Source organism: Xiphophorus hellerii, chromosome 3, assembly GCF_003331165.1.
Source record: "Xiphophorus hellerii strain 12219 chromosome 3, Xiphophorus_hellerii-4.1, whole genome shotgun sequence".
Taxonomy (NCBI): domain Eukaryota; kingdom Metazoa; phylum Chordata; class Actinopteri; order Cyprinodontiformes; family Poeciliidae; genus Xiphophorus; species Xiphophorus hellerii.
In genome coordinates this window covers 32,735,123-32,751,914 of record NC_045674.1, presented here as the reverse complement: position 1 = coordinate 32,751,914, position 16,792 = coordinate 32,735,123, and the positions used below count along the sequence as shown (strand labels likewise).

The following is a 16,792-nucleotide window of genomic DNA, read 5'->3' as shown; positions in this document are numbered from 1 at the left end:
TCGTTCCTGCTGTGCGGTGTCCAACAATGGGCACAAAATAATGGCTACATGTCCAGTTAACTAATTTTAAAACCAGGCATTAATCAATGCTTTACTACAATCTACCTGCAATGCATGTGGCTAGTGTCAGTCCTGACTGAATGAAAATCATTAGAACCCATTTATGTCACGTTAATGAAGAACAGCTGAAAAGTTACCGGGTTTATCAACTGCGGTAGCAATTTCGCTCCAACTCCTCCCCTTGTCATTTCTATATTCTTTGCACGAAATGTTGAATAAACATTAATGTTGTTTCCACATATCATCTCCAATGTCCGCTGGACTTCGGGTTGCGCGGTGTCAGCTGTTTGGGATTCCCCAATCCTAATCAACACGCATTGGCTGCCTGTCAAATTCAATAGGCTGCATTAACGCTCCAAGTCGGGGAAAACCCCTGATTTAGATCGGAGCGGCCATGACGATTTACCGTAACACACCACACACTACAGGATGATCGGTTACGAAATCGCAAGCGACAATCTTAGAATGGCCAACGTTCTAAGATTGTCATGAGGGGAAAAATAGGGGCAAAAAGAACGTGTAGTGTGAACTATTGCATCAGGTAGTCGATGTGCCCATTTTCTCTATTTAAATCTAATTATTGCTATAGGGCAACATAGTATACAGACTTCATAATCTGCACTCTTTTGGTTGAATGCAGTATTTATTTCCACTTTGGCTTTATGTTGTTTAGTTTTTATTCAAGTACATTTTTTGTTAACGGAGACTGAGAATCCATTTTATTTTTGTTTTTGGTTGTTTTGTTTATTTTGTTTATCAATTCCAGTGTTACGTGTTCTTTTGAAAATAATGTGTATCTATCTTTGGTAGGAAATCGCATGCATTATTACGTCATTTCCATTGAATCAGTGTAAAAAGGTCTTCAAACAATATTATCGTTTATTGCAATAATTTTTGAGACAATTAATCGCTCAGCACAATTTGTTATCGTGACAGGCCTAGTTATTTACAATATAAGTCATAGTTGGCATTAGCAAAATAAGCTGAGAAGTCTGAAAGTTGAATGGTGAAAATGGCACAATGTGCGTTGATAAGTGTATGTAATCAACCATAATAAAGAATATAGAGAAAGAGGATCTCAGTAGTGTGATTGCACTACAGCATTGCTGCTCACATTTAGAGATGACCCAACTCATAAATTAACTAAGCTGCTTAAGACTCCCCAGATATTCAGGGGTCACTATAAATACTAACATTTTAACAGAGAGTGATGTAGAATTTTAACATTTGTTTATCGAGAATGTCAATGCTGTGAGGATCCAAAGTGCAGCTCAAAGAGCCCTTATAATACATACAATCATTGGAAACAGTGTTTTGTTGCCAGGATCTGGGTCACGGGACCCCACATTGGAGCCAGGACGGGAGGTGGGGCACGTTGGCAAGTGCCTGGTGGCTTTAACCCAAGGAGACGTGGGTCCCCATTCCCATTGGCTCACCACCTGTGGGATGGGCCAAAAAGGTCAGGTGCAGTGTGAGATGGCAGTGGACCTTGGCAATCCAATCCTTGGCTCCAGAAGGTGTTTCTTTGGACATGAAATGTCACCTCTCTGGTAGGGAAAGAGCCTGAGCTAGTGTATGAGGTTGAGAGGTTCTGGCTAGAAATAGTCGGTCTCGCCTCCAGGCATGATCTGGTTCTGAAACCAGTCTCCTTGAAAAGGGTTGGACACTCTTACAGTCTAGAGAGTTGCTTGTGGTGAGAGGTGCCAGGCAGTAGTGGGTATACTTGTTGCCCCCCATTTTGGTGGAGTTCACCCTGGTGAATGAGAGGATAGCCTCCCTCCACCCATGAGTGCGGAATGGGTTCTGACTGTTTTTTGTGCTTACGTGCCGAACAATAGTTCAGATTAGCCACCCTTTTTGGAGTCCTTGGAAGGGGGTATTGGAGAGTGCCCATCCTGGGGACTCTCCAATACCTATTGTTCTGCTGGGGTGAGATGACAGTGAGATTTGGAGGGGTGTGTTTTGGAGGAATGGCCCTCCTGATCTAAACCTGAGTGGTGGTCTGTTGACTTCTGTGCTTGTCATTGATTGTCCATAATGAATACAATATTCAAGCATAAGGGTGTCCATATATGTTCCTGGCAGCAGGACTCCCCAGGCCGCAGTTCAATGATGAACTTTGTCGTCATCTCATCTGACATGGCCACATTTCTTGGACACTTGGGTGAAGAGAGGTGCTGAGCTGTCCACTGACCTGGTAGTGAGTTGACTCCATTGGTGGGGGAGCCAACTCATTTGGCAGGACCAAATGTGTTATAAGGGTATGCTGGGAACATCCGGCAAAGTCTCCTGTGAGATGGAGCTTTAAGTCCATCTTGTTTTGTGGGATGTGGGCAACATTGAGTCTGAGTGGACCATGTTCCGTACCTCCATTGTCGAGGCGGCTTATCGAAGCTGTAGCCACAAGGTTGTTGGTGCTTGTCGCGGCAGCAACCCTCGAACCTGCTGGTGGACACCTTCTGTGAGGGATGCTGTCTGGCTGAAGAAGGAGTCCTATTGGCCCTTTTTGGCCTGTGGGACCCCAGAAGTAGCTGCTGGGTATCAGTAGTACAACCGGCATGCGACTCGGGTAGTTGCTGAGGCAAACACTCTATCATGGGAGGAGTTTGAAAGGCCATGGAGAAAGACTTCTGCATGGCTTCGAGGCAATTCTGGTCCACCATTTGGCATTTCAGGAGGGGGAAGCAGTACAGCACCAACACTGTTTACTGTAGGGGTGGTCTGCTGCTGACCTCGACTCGGGACGTGGGCCAGTGGCAGAATACTTTGAAGACCTCCTCAATCCCACCAACATGCCTTCCATTGAGGAAGTGGAGCCTGAGGACTTTGAGTTGGGCTCTTCGGTGGCAAGGTCTTGGGGGTGGATGAGAGTCGCCTGAGGTTCCTGAAAGTTCTGGATGTTGTAGGGTTGTGTTGGGCGACATGACTCCTCAATATTTTATGAACATTGGGGGCAGTTCCCCTGGATTGGCAGACCGGGGTGGTGGTTCCAATATTAGAAAAGGGGGGCAGTAGAGTGTTCTCCAATTACAAAGGGGTCACACTCTTAAGCCTCCCTGGCAAGGTCTATTGAGGGGTCCTGGAGAGGATAGTTCATCGAATCATTAGATTCAGGAAGAGCAATGTGGTTTTTGTCCTGGTTGTGGAACACTGCACCAGCTCTACACCTTCAGCAGGGTCCTGGAGAGTTCATGGGAGTTCGCCCAACCAGTCTGCATGTGCTTTGTGGACTTGGAGAAGGCATTTTACCGGGGAACCCTATGGGGGTTGCTCCATGACCATGGGGTACTAGGCCCTTGGATATGGGACTGGTGTCTGAGTCTGGTCTGCATTGCTGCATTGCAGTGAGAGTTGGACTCCGCCAAGGCTGCTCTTGCCTTTCCCTTACACAACAACTGGAGAACAACAATTCCTCTGTAACATTATCGATTCTGTTCATAACTTTTATGGACAGAATTTCTAGGCACAGTAATGATGTTGAGAGGATCCAGTTTGGTGACCTTATGATCGCTTCTCTGCTTTTTGCAAATAATGTGGTCCTACTGGCTTCAGCAGGTCATGATCTGAAGCTTTTCCTGGAGTGGTTCACAGCTGAGTGTGAAGCGGCTGAATTGAGGATCAGTGCTTCCAAATCCGAGGTCATGGTCTTGAGCGGAAAAGGGTAGAGTGCCTTCTCCAGCGCAGCACTATCATCAGCAAGCCATTCATTACCTGGACCTTCTGCTTAGACAGTGTAGATGCCCATGGTCTTCTCTTCAATGTCTGTCTCAGCCTCTCCGGATTCAATGTCCTGGAATAGAAAGAGGACAGAATGATGGACTTTGTGACCCTAACCTTGACCACCAAAATCTAAGCAGCTCATTCTTAGGCTAACTGAGTTAATATGAAGATATTGTTACTAGTCATTTTAACCGGCATGACAACCTTAAAATCATGAGTATTACCGTCACACCTCATCAGAAAGCAGTATTACCAGCAACGTGACGGGTGGCGCAGACATGCAGCAGAGCTTACTGACACCATTAACCTCAGAGCTGAGCTTTTCTGGCGGCTGAACACCGCTGCTACTAACGTAAGTTAAATAACATCACCAACTACAACACAAACAGATGGCAGAGTGAACACGAGCCAACATTAAAATTCTACTGCATTTTTAGGAAAAGTAGTAACACTTTTACCTGTACAGCATTCATCAGCTGATACCATACATGTTATTGTTTACAAACGGAAATTTTGCGAATGTGCTGGATAAGAAAAGCCTATTCTTTCACTTGCCATCCGTAGCTGCGCTGCCGCGGTAGAACGATCCGTTTAACAAAATGAAACCTGGAGAGGTAGATGTTGTTAATTCTGAGTTATGCGCAACAGCATAGGAAAAATAACGCTGAAAAACCATTAAAGAACAACTCAAAAACACTTTTTTCTCTCTCTCTGGGTTAGCTACGCTACACACAGACTCATTGCCATAGCAACTGACAACAGCACCACTTTACCTATCTGGATTCCATACCAACAAACACGCAAACGATTTCCACTCAAAAACAGACCATTCAGTCCGTTTATGTTTCCAGACCTGGTGTTTATTTTGCGTTTATTAAAAAGTGATGATCGTCTGAACACAGCGGTGGTTGATTAGCTAATTTGCTGTACTGGTGATCTGTCAGAGTTGGTGTGTGGGCTGCCTTTTTTTTTTAACTGAACCGAAACACCAAATTCTGCTGCACATCAGCATATTACATTTAAAAAAAAAAACAACTTGTGTTGACAGTTAGTAGCAAACCAATATTATTGCTTTATTGAGAATAAAACATCGGCTTGTGAAATTTGTATGTCAGCATTTTTTATATTCTTTAAAAAAACAAACAAATATCTTAAGTCTTCTGGAAATGCTTTTGGAATATTTACATGTGAGATATTGGTCAAGATAAAGTCACATATACACCTGGGGGATAAGATTGGCTTCACATGTAAATATCGGCCGATCACTGATCTCCCAAAATTAAGGAAATCGGTGGTAAATCAACCGATTTATACTGGCCGATAAATCGGTGCACCCCTAGAATTCACTGCTCCCCCAAAAGGGACTGCGGCTCGATTTTGTGTTGGTAGTAAAAATATTGAGAGATAGTAAAAAATGGGTAGTAAAAGGTAGTAAATTCAAGTCTAGGATTCCTGTATAAACCCTGATTTGTTAAAGCTGTCACCATGTCGTGACAGTTTGCTATGAGACAGATAATCTGTGAAAACAATCAATCTCCTCCACTCCTCCCTGAGCTGCTACTGCTGTCTAAAGAAATGTGCCATTCTGACCAAAAACAACCAATCAGAACCAGGAGAGAAGTCTTAGTACTGTCAATCAACCTCATTCACTTATCACTAAATATGCTTACGGTGGAGAAACAACTTATCGTTATGAAACTTATCGCTAGTTACAGCATAGCACAGAGCAAGGGGAGGGAGCAGCCACATGAGATTGTGATTGACAGCTCTAAAACCTGCCTCCTGCCTCTGATTGGTTGTTTCTAGATAGCACTGGGAGAAAGCAGATTATCTCTCATGCCATACTGTCACAACATAATGACAGTTTTAACAAATATGTAAAAAAATATATTTCTTATAAAAGTTGCATACTGTAGCTTTAATTTCACTTAGGAGAGGGCGGGTCAAGAGGGACGGGGTTTAGAGCTGCTGCTGACTGACTCATCTGTTAAGTGTGGTAAAAGGCACAGGGACAAGTTAAATATATAAATATCTTGGTCATTTTTTCCTTCATTCATTGAATGCTAGTGAAATGGAGGCAAACAGTAGTCTGTAGCTAAGCTAACTGTGCTAAATGATTGATAATGGTAGACACAGTCTACCCACCTCTCAGAGCACTGGACTGTAAATTGACACTCTTGTCTTTTTCTCTCTATATCTCTCTATTTTTTTGTTTTTTGAAAACCTAACTATTATTTTTCTTAGCAGCATAGTAACTGTCACAGTTGTTCTCGTCTTCCACTGACTTCTGCTGAACACCGTCAAGCGCTCCAAGCAGGAACAAACCATTTCATGCAGATCAAGGGGGGTGTTCAGGGCAAATATAGATGTGTGCTTTTTGGTCTGGGAGGGGTGACATTTGATTTTTACTTTTACAAAATGTTTGACCCACGTCATGTTCGACATGTTTGAAATCAAAATGTTTGACTTCACTACTAATGAAGTGTTTTAAACTTTTGCCTTTTATTATCTTCTTTGAATAAAATAATGAAAATTGCCTTAACATTTGTTTCTCTCACATTATTCAAGTATTTCGCAAATAGAAACAAAATTAGGTAATCCTAATTGACCTAAAACAGAAATAGTTTATTATTTCACATCAGAGTGGAGAAAGTGTCTTTTTATATAGTGTATGTGAACGCCTGGTTTCAATTGTGTATGCAGGAGTTGAGTCCTAAGCAATCTAAATAGACTTCTTAGCATAATTACTCTCATAGCAGTTGGAATAAGCTACAGCTCATAAAAACAACCTCCTCTCTTATTTGAAATAGTTTTTTTTTTATTAACTGTGAAAGTTTTTTTTATCATTAAGTTGTTGTTTTTTTTATCCTGCTTTTATTTGTATATTCTCCAAGGTATTTATCTTTTCCAACCATGTTGCCAGAATTGTACAACTTAACCTGGTTACAGTTGGTTCCAATGTTCGTCACGTAGTTGACATTTGGAAGTGAACTCTCCCACTGATATATTTTAGATGTAGAATGCAGTGTGTGTGAGAATGAGTGGGAGTACACCTGCAGGCTCTCTATGCATCTACCTCTGTGTGACTCCAAAGCCAACAGTAAAGCTAAAAGGCTTTGCACTCTGTACCATTAAAGCTAACAATAAAATAACTCCGTCCTTATTATTTCTTATTAGTATCCCTGGGAAGCTGACATTTTGTGGTAGTCACAGAGCTCAACATGGGAGCAAAAAAGTGGAGAGCCATCAAGCTACATACAACATTTAAAATGAAAACAGCATTTTGAAACTCTGTTTTAAAATAAACTTTTGCATTTTAAAAACTATTTTGAAGAATAGAAAACCCATCAGATCTAACTTCTGAGATAGACATATCTGAAGATGTATTTCCAGGTAACACCTCACACTTCTTCTGTGTCCAAATTGACCATTTTTTCTACTTTCTTCTTCTACTACTACTCAATTTGTATTTGCTATTATTTCAACTGTTTGTCAATTTATTACCTCTACATGGAAGTTACAATTGCCCTGCTCATACCTTCCTAGAGAGGGGCATTGACTGAGATAATGCTATCTATGAAATCTGTTTTATTCCCCAAATTCTACTTTTTCCATTTTCATTTTTCAGAAGTCTATTTTTCCGTTTTAACCATATTTGCTAACCCAAAAATAACTATGCATGTAATTATGTTGTGAAAAAAAAGATTGAACTGATTATCAGCTAGAGGTCTAAAATTATTCTGCTTCACAAAAAACAGTTTGCTGTCGTTCAACAAAACATTGGTTTTATAAGGTGTTAAAAAGTGTTTCCACCTCATTCTTGGAGAACTCAAACATTAAGAGGAAAACTAATACTTGTTTTTAATTTATAATAAATCTCTTTTAAAAATGCTTTAGAGTTGAATTGAAAAAAAAGTTTCACATTAAAAAACCTGTAAAAGGTAGTTAGGACCTTTGTTCATTTGTTTTTCTTCAATCCACATCACACTAGGTAACAGCGGGTACAAAAAAACAACAACATTTAACTCTATATCGTTCCTTCTCATCAGAGTGAATTCTGTGAAATTCAGTGTTTTATTGTGGATTGCATTTTGTTTAATAAATTCTGCAATTCCGTTTTCTGCATTTCAGAAATCATAGGGTCCTGGCTAATGCTGCCAACAACTAAGCATTCTTCGTCTCCTGCTATTTTTTACTTTCCATTAACACAGAACATGCTCTGACATTGGTTCATCTATTACCTTTTTGTGTATCTTCTCTGTCTTCCCAAATCCCCAGTCAGTTGTTGCAGACGGTTACTTGTAATGAGCCAGGTTTTGCTGGAGGTTTATTCCTGTTAAACGGGAGTTTTTCTTCTCCACTATTGCTACATGCACACTCAGTATGATGGGTTGCTGGAAAGACAACAACACAATGAAAGTGACTGTCTACTGTCGCTATGTGCTCATTCAGGACTAGTGAATGCTGCAAGTTAATCTGATTCTCTCTTCTTTCAATAGATAACATTTTTTAAACTAATTTGAATGATTAACTGAGCTTAATGCACTTTTTTACAACTAGGATTAATTAGAATGTATGTGTGATTGAATCAAAATAATTTTTTGTGAAGTATCACAAGTTGACATTTAATTGGCAGTGAATAAGTAAACCGAATTGAACTGAACAGAAAAGTAAAAAAATATCAGCTCAGATATCACAAAGAGGGTTGTTGATCTCCAAAAGTCTAGTTCATATTTGGGTGCAATTTCCTAATGCCTGAAAGTGTCATTTTTATCTGTTCAAACAATTATATGAAAATGTAAGCAGCGTTATGAAGAAAATCGAATATCTCAATATATTTTTGCTATATCACAATGCACAATATACATAGTGATATTTTTAAATGAGCTCCAATGTTATTTTAAATTGTCGACCTTGTGCAGCATGATGTCACCCATGCAAATTCCTGTCCCCATTTTGCTGCTGGACTTAAATGTAAGCTCAATATATGAAAAAAAGGATGTAGTGCTTTGCTATGAATTGTCTACACTATGACTAGATAACAAGGTCAGAAAAAAGTTTTAATTAAGGAAAAATAGCAAGGGAGAGAGAAGTAGGTCAATTGCTTGCTTGACTTTTACAAACTTAACATATACTGTAGATGTACTGTGGAATAGTGTGTTATGGTACAGCTTAAAAATAAAAATGGCAACCTACACACAAACTGACAGATCATCAGTGAAGTATTTGTATAAATTAGCTAATCAACAACCGCTGAGCTTGGCTAATAGCAGCCGTAGCTAATATACCACAGAGATCACTTATTAATAATCGCAAAATACCCATCAAGCCTAAAAACATAACTGTACCGAACTGAATGTTTTGTTATTTGTGGGGATAATGTTTGAGTGTTTTTGGTGCTGAATCTTGATGCATAAAGTGTGTTGTCAGTTGCTATGGCAATGAGTCTGAATTCTAATTGTTCAGTCATTTTAAACCCAATCATGGTACAACACAGAACAAGCAGCCTGATTATTATTGGTTATTACTTAGCAAGCAGTGTTATAGTGTGATGTTTAAGTTAGGGTCCAGCTTGTACCCAGTTCAGATCCAAAACAGTTGCCCAGGCAGTTAATGGTGGTTCTCAAAGTAGTACTTTGTGATCTCAGTTATCAAACTTTTCTCTTTCCTTTTAAAGAGACATTATAAATGTAGAAGATTTAAAATGTACTATTGAATCTGATGAACAAATGGTTAATGATGTTTTGGTGGTTGCAAATAGATAATGAGAAAGACAGGCTAATTAAAAATTTTATTTGAAAAGTCCAAGCTTTGTATTTGTTGTGGTAATTACTTAGGATGTAAGGTGTTTTGAAGTGGATATTGTAGTTCTGAGGTGATCTCAAGGTGCTCCTGCCCTGCCTGTTGGGGATTTTATTCCAATAACGCCTTGGCCTTTTTCATATACCAGCTAAAAAATTAAGAAGGTGAAGCTGAATAGAAATTTGGCAGAGGACACTCATATTTCCTCTCCTGACCTGTAGCCTTGCAGATGTGGAGTTATTGCACCGGTGATGCTTTAGAATTGCACTTGCCTGTAGGATGTCATTTGGCCAGAATCTATATGAAATAACTAGTTTGCTTATCTGTCCCTGCGGGACTCTCACCTAATCAGATAACTCCAAGTAGATAATTCACGAGACTTCATACAGAAGGGAAAAACATGCCTTGTGAACAGGGGAGGCCAAATTACTAATCTCCATGCCACCGATTGAGCAACACGCCTCAGCTCTAAAAAAAATAGGAAGAGGGCCACATGGATCGTGGAAGAAAACATTTGTAGTTGTAAGGAGGTCTGTCTCAATATCACATTTCGCAATTCTTTTCAGTACTGGCACCAATTAATCACAAATTGCGAAAACAGTTTTAAGATACTACTTTTGTGTTTATAAAAGTCAGTGTAAGTGAACGTGGCAGAAAGGGAGTGGAGGGCCACTAGATCCATCTGAATTGATTCATGCTCAGTAAGTATGCACCAATTTCCTTAATTTTGGAAGATTGGTTGATACCTATATGTGAAGCCCATCTTATCCACCGATCTTATCTACATCAGCAAAGGTCTAACAGTCAACCACTGCCCTCTTCTGCTCTGTACTGATAGAGGTTTTATTGACAGACCCAACCACCAGGTCATGTCTGCACGTTTGCAGTCACCCTACTGTTGCCAACTCAACGACTTTCTTGCTATATTTTGCGACATTTCAGACCAAAGAAATTGGTATTGGCCAAAATTGGCATTGTTTTCACTGCATTTACTCAAACTCAATCTTTTAAATAATCAGCATTTATATTGCGCAAAATAATTGGGATCATATACTGTATATATACTGTATATACGTACAGTATATATATATTTAGACAGTTTAAGTCCAAATAAAAAGTAGGATATATCCATATCTATATGTCTAGAATTTTATGTTGTGCAGATTTAAAAGACTATAAAATTTTTTTTTTGAAAGTAACCCAAAGAAACATTTCCAGGTATAAACTATACACATTCATATTAACTGTTCTTTAACTAGAATGAACAAAGAGTTTCTTTGCTGAGCATTTAGATTAATGCTGTGGCTCTTCGCAGGATTTGTTGTTGTTTTTCTGTGAGTCTCTAAGTGCCAGGTGGCCATGTTTGTGAGGCTAAGCAGTGGAGCATATTCTGCATAAGGCGGATGGTAATTACCAGGTGTTCAGCCTTGGCAGAAGCACTGTGTTGGTTGTTGGTCACCATTGGATGTGTTTACATGTTTTGATGTGTGTGGCTACAGAATGTAACGCCCCTTCCATCTCTTTTTTTTCCTCAGCTGTTTGAACTGCTGGGACCAGAGGGCCTAGAGATGATATCCACCCTCCTGCAGAGCAGAACAGCTATTGTTGACTCCTTTCTCTCCATCCCAAATGAAAAGACAGGATACCTACCAGGTGAGACAACATGGCAGTTTTGGGATCTGATCTGTTCTTACGGTTTACATGAACTTTTTCTCCTATACTGATGCACATATGGTACTGACATGTTTGCTGTCATTTCAGTCATCTTGAGTGAATTTCATTTTTACTTCAAAGCCTGTCTTGTATGGCATTAATTCCACCTAATGCCATCTTAGATATTTATTTTATGTAGGTTAGAGGTGATGTTTTATGACCAAATGTGACTAGTTAGACTATAAGTTCAGTCTTCATACTCTTCTGTTTTTGCACAATAGAAGCATGTGTAAGTCATTGTTTGTTTTTCATAACAATTAGAGCTGACCTTGGAGATCTCTTTAAAGTTCACAAAACATTTGGAAAGGGTTTTGTCCTGTTTTTTTTTTTTTTGTTTGTTTTTTAAAATATTTTCTTAAAGTAGTTTTAGTGAAAATTTGGCACAGGCCAGATGCACTAATCCTCCAAGCTATCTAAATTTTCCCACCAAGGGACAATAAAGGCTATTTCTATTACGTTCTGTTGTTCAATAGGGGTCTAGTTATGACTGTGAATGACTAAATGATTGCTTAGGGCTTTAATAATAAGACTAGTATTTTAGACAAAAATGATTATACTAGGGCACCACTTGATTATCAAGAAAATACCCAAATAATAATAACATAATAGAAATTCTGTCTCTGTTATTGTATATAAATACCTGCCTGATAAGGCTTTGGTTTTAAAATAATAGATGAAGTCTAGCACTGACATTATCTGAATGGCAAGATACTATGCATGTGTATGGTATAAATATAGACATATGGTTTGGTGGGGATTGGAACTGTAAATAATAGACTTTTATGTAATTCAGTATAATGAAAAAGCACAGCAGACCAAAGTTCAAAGTAGCATTAAGTTTTAACTAGCAGGTTACCAATCATTATGCTTCCTCACTATTCTCTACTTTTGCACTTATGATTAGGTATAGAAAGAGCCATTGTGAAGGTATATTTATCTCAGCAAGTTACAATTATCACTGATTGCTTTTCAGCTTGACCAATTAAACTAGCCCCCCACTGTCCTCTTCCAGGTTTCACCAAATCTATACTGAAACCCTATTAGTGATGCTGATGTTCTTAGAGGAGCTCAAGGCCCCACACAACATTGGGCCAGCCCTTATTGAGGAACTACACTGCATTTCAAAACTGCACATCCCTGTGTTGGAATACAGAGGGACAAACAGGAAGATTTAGTTAATGTGGTACTAGCAGAAACCAAGCATTTCTATGTCTTGACTGTTGAGTCTGTAATAAGCACCACAGAGAATATTTGTTTTGGACCAGGAGTTTTCTGGTCTCCTCATGGACTCGCAGAGTAACTCTGCCTGACTGGAGGTAGAGAAGACATTTGATATGGCTCAGTTTGAAGCATTATGGCCCTGAAAAAAACAAACAAAAAAAACAAAACTGTGTGCTACGCGACTACGAGGCAAGCTGGTTACTGATGTATTACAAATATTTTAGTCAGTTTTTTTTCTTTTTTTTTTTATGCAATGCTTAGCTTGGCGTGGGCAAGCCTGGTGGCCCACCAGGCTTATAATACACTGGGGGAAACCATGGGTCATGCAACATGATAGGTGACAAAAAACTTATAGAATGCATGTATTGAGCTGCTTGACTTGGTGACACAAATACACACTATGTCTTGTAGAATATACATGTACAAATATTTATTGTAGTTATTTGGTCCTAAGGGTCCCTGGAAAGCTGTGTTGTATGATTTTTGCATGCATTCTATTTCAATGCTTTCCTTTTGTTTGTCATATCCTTTTGTGCTCAACATAGGTGCTAGATTTTTATAGTGATATTGGTGGAAAGATAACGCCAATATCTAATGGTTAATTTATCATTGCCACAACTATCTTCTGATCCTTATTCAAGGTAAGTTGGAGATTATCGGGAAGAGCTCTGGCTTTGTCACAGTAATCCTCCTACTATTTTAAGTAATGCACGCTCGTCCTCTAAAGTTTTTCTTTCACACTTCTTGATTTTAATTGCTGGTGTGTCACCAGTACATGGTCTAATTATGCAGTGTACAAACTTATTGCGCTTTTAACCCATTCAGCAATTTAAATCAGTAATTGATGTTTAAAACTTTTAATTCACTATTGCTTGTAATCTTCTAGTAACTTGTTATACCTTGTTGTGAAAACTGTGTAAATCTCTTATCTATTCTTGCAGGGAGAAAATCTCTATCATAAGCAGGCCATCTTGAAGTTCTTCTTTCTTTCAATTTTACTTGCTTTAATATTTTATGCCATATGTCCAACGGTACCTTTATCCATAAGGGTATTAGGTCAGAATCTATATGTTTTTTAATAAGATGATAATCTCCGAGAAAGGATTGTAGATGTACAGTACAGACCAAAAGTTTGGACACACCTTTTAATTCAATAGGTTTTCTTTATTTTCATGACTATTTATAAGGCAAGAAATCCCACTTATTAACCTGACAGGGCACACCTATGAAGTGAAAACCATTTCAGGTGACTACCTGTTGAAGCTCATCAAGAAAATGCAGAGTGTGTGCAAAGCAGTAATCACAGCAAAAGGTTGCTACTTTGAAGAAACTAGAATATAAGGGGTATTTTCAGTTGCTTTACACTTTTTTGTTTAGTGCATATTTCCACATGTGTTATTCATAGTTTTGATGCCTTCAGTGTGAATCTACAATGTCAATAGTCATGAAAATAAAGGAAACTCATTGAATTAAAAGGTGTGTCCAAACTTTTGGTCTGTACTGTATATCACTGTAAGACAAGTCTATCTCTTTCCATTCAGCTTCACATGTTGGGTCACACCAACCAACTAACACTCTCATCTGCGCTGCTCTGTAATAGTCCTCTAGGCGTGGTAAATCCCATCCACCCCTTTCTTTTGACAGTTGTAGTGTCTGGAATTTTAATCTCAGTTTTTGTTTAGCCCAGATAAAATTTTAGATTATTCTGTCCCAATTGCGGAATTGTTTGTTAGGTACCTTTATAGGCAGAGCCAGAAAAAGATAAAGAACCCTTGGTAAAAGGTTCATCTTTATTATATCTATTCGATTATGTAGATTCATGGGTAACAACGACCCACGCTGTAAATCTCTGCTGTCAGTGGGATGTAATTGCATTCAAAAAGGTTGGATAACTCTGCAGGAATTTTAACTCCCAGATATTTTATAGATTTATTGTGCCAGTTGAACCTGGACATTTTCTGAATTCTTAGTGACCGTTGATGGTGAAATGAGAGAACTTATGTTTTCTCTAGATTTGATTTATACCCTGAGTAAGTGTCTTGAGTAAAGAAAGAAGATTAGGTAGGCTGACTTCCGGTTTAGTTACCGTTACGAGTACATCATCAGCGTAGAGGCATATCTTGTGCACTGTGCCTTTAATGGTTACACCCATAATCTTCTTGTGTTCTCTGATGGCCTGCACTAGAGGCTCAATAAAAAGCGCAAACAATATGGGGCTGAGAGGGCAGCCTTGGCGACAGCCCCTTCCTAATTGTATTTTATTTGATAAATCCCCATTAATCTTAATCCTGACAGAGGGTGACACATACAGAGACTGAAAGCAACCTATAATTTGATTATTAAAGTCAAATCTTTCCAAAGCTAAATAAAGATAGTTCTAACACACTGAGTCAAACACCTTTTTTGCACCTAAACTGACAGCTATCGATTCTGTGTTTTTCATTCGATCTATGAGGTGAAGAGCCCGTCTCACATTGTCATGGGTTTGCCTGTTGTGAACAAAACCGGTCTGATCTGTGTCTGTAATTTCTGGCATTATAAGTTCCAGCCTTTTAGCCAGTATTGTTGCAAACATCTTGTAATCAATGTTTAAAACTGATATTGGTCTGTATGAACCACATTCTGTTTTATCTTTACCTGGCTTAGGAATCACTGAAATCACTGCTCTTGTCCGAGATGGTGGTGTTTCCCCTCCAGAAAGTACACGATTAAAACACTCCTTAATTGTCACTCCAGAAGTGTCTATACCACTCTGCTGGGTAGCCTTCCTCACCTGCCATCTTATTCCCTTTCATTTTTTAAATTGCTTTATTAATCTCCTCCAAAGTTATTTGTTGCGTTAGCCTATTATTTTGATCTGTTCCTATATGATGGTAAATCCATTGAGGCAAGAAATGCCCTCACTGAGGACGGGTCTACAACATGAGGCTAGGTGTATAATTGAGTGTAGTATAATTCAAAAAAATGTTTTAATGTTTCTTAGACAATGGTATGTCTTTTTATCTGTTGGCTTTTTAATTTTTTGTATAAATCTATCAGTTTGTTGTTTACGTATTCTCCAGGCAAGAAATGTCTTTGATTTGGGTCCATTTTCATAATAATTATGTTTAATAAATTTAGCTTTTTTCTTCATATAAACAGCTTAGAGCTTGTCTTGTTTCTCTTATTTGTAGCAGGGTGTGGTCGTTATTACTTTCCATGTGCTGTATTTCTAGAAATTTTAATTTTATAGTAAGTTCTTTTAAACATTTTTCTTTTTCTTTTTCTTTTTTCTTATGAGAGGACCACATAATTAACTTCCCTCTCAGAACAGTCTTTGCTGCGTCCCATAAAATACAGGGAGAAATATTGTCTGTATTGTTGTGGTCCATATAGTCTTTGAATTCTTTTTCTATGAAACTGTCAAATTTAGTATCATTTAATAAACTGTTGTTTAGCCTCCACAGGGTTTCTTTGCAATCATTACCCAGATGGAGTGCTATATACACCCCAGCATGATCAGATATATCTCTCACCCCGATGTCAAAGTTTATTATTCTATGTTTATCAACATGTTGTATAATGAAATAGTCTAATCTTGAATGCATCTGATGAGAATAAGAAAAATGAGGTGTATTTTTTATCTTGAGTGTGCAAGTTCCTCCATACATCCACCAACAATAATTGTTTAAGCATCCTTTTAATGTCTATTGCTTCTGTCTGAGCCTTTGTAATTTTGCTGGATGAGTCCAGAAAAGGATTGAAGTGAACGTTTGAGTCTCCCCTGCATATCAATATCCCAGATATTTCTGTTGCAATCGTGTCAAAAATTTTCCTAATAAGCTGTTTATTATTTCAGGGTGGTCTATATACATTCAGTAAGATGACTTCTTTATGATATATGTATCCTTTGACCAGTATATACTGTCCTTCTTTGTCCTTCTTTGTGAGGAGTACTGAAAATTCAGCCTGTTAGACAATAAAATCGCTACTCCTCTAGAGCTGCTTTTTGTATATGAAGAAAAGTACACATTTTTAAACCCCATTTTGCACAATTTTTTATGTTCAGCAGTAGAAAGTTGTTTCTTGCCAAAAAATTATATCTTGCTTTTCTTGTTTCATCTTTGCAAGATCTTTGCCTCTTTTAATGGGATTATTTAAGCCATTAACATTAAGAATAATTACCTTATATTGTTGTTTCACCTCTGTCATTAATATACAAACAAGGAATACCTGTTATTTTCCAGATGCTCTGGTGAACAATAAGGGGTCTGCAAAACAACAAAACAACACATAA

At 38.5% G+C, this 16,792-nt stretch overlaps 1 protein-coding gene and 1 long non-coding RNA gene across 3 annotated transcripts in view; one reads left to right on the top strand and one right to left on the bottom strand.

Moving 5' to 3' along the window:
• Positions 1-16,792, top strand: part of ascc3 (activating signal cointegrator 1 complex subunit 3) — a 235,171-nt gene that overhangs the window by 16,490 nt on the left and 201,889 nt on the right. For both annotated transcript variants that reach the window (XM_032558087.1, XM_032558088.1), the window contains exon 5: positions 11,118-11,235. In XM_032558087.1, the coding sequence (XP_032413978.1) occupies positions 11,118-11,235 (118 nt within the window). The remainder of the gene's footprint in view (positions 1-11,117; positions 11,236-16,792) is intronic.
• On the bottom strand, positions 4,108-6,199 carry LOC116717024 (uncharacterized). The gene is made up of 3 exons (XR_004338672.1): positions 6,077-6,199; positions 5,324-5,325; positions 4,108-4,121 (listed from the first exon to the last, which is right to left on the bottom strand). It is a non-coding gene; the product is annotated as an uncharacterized LOC116717024 (long non-coding RNA).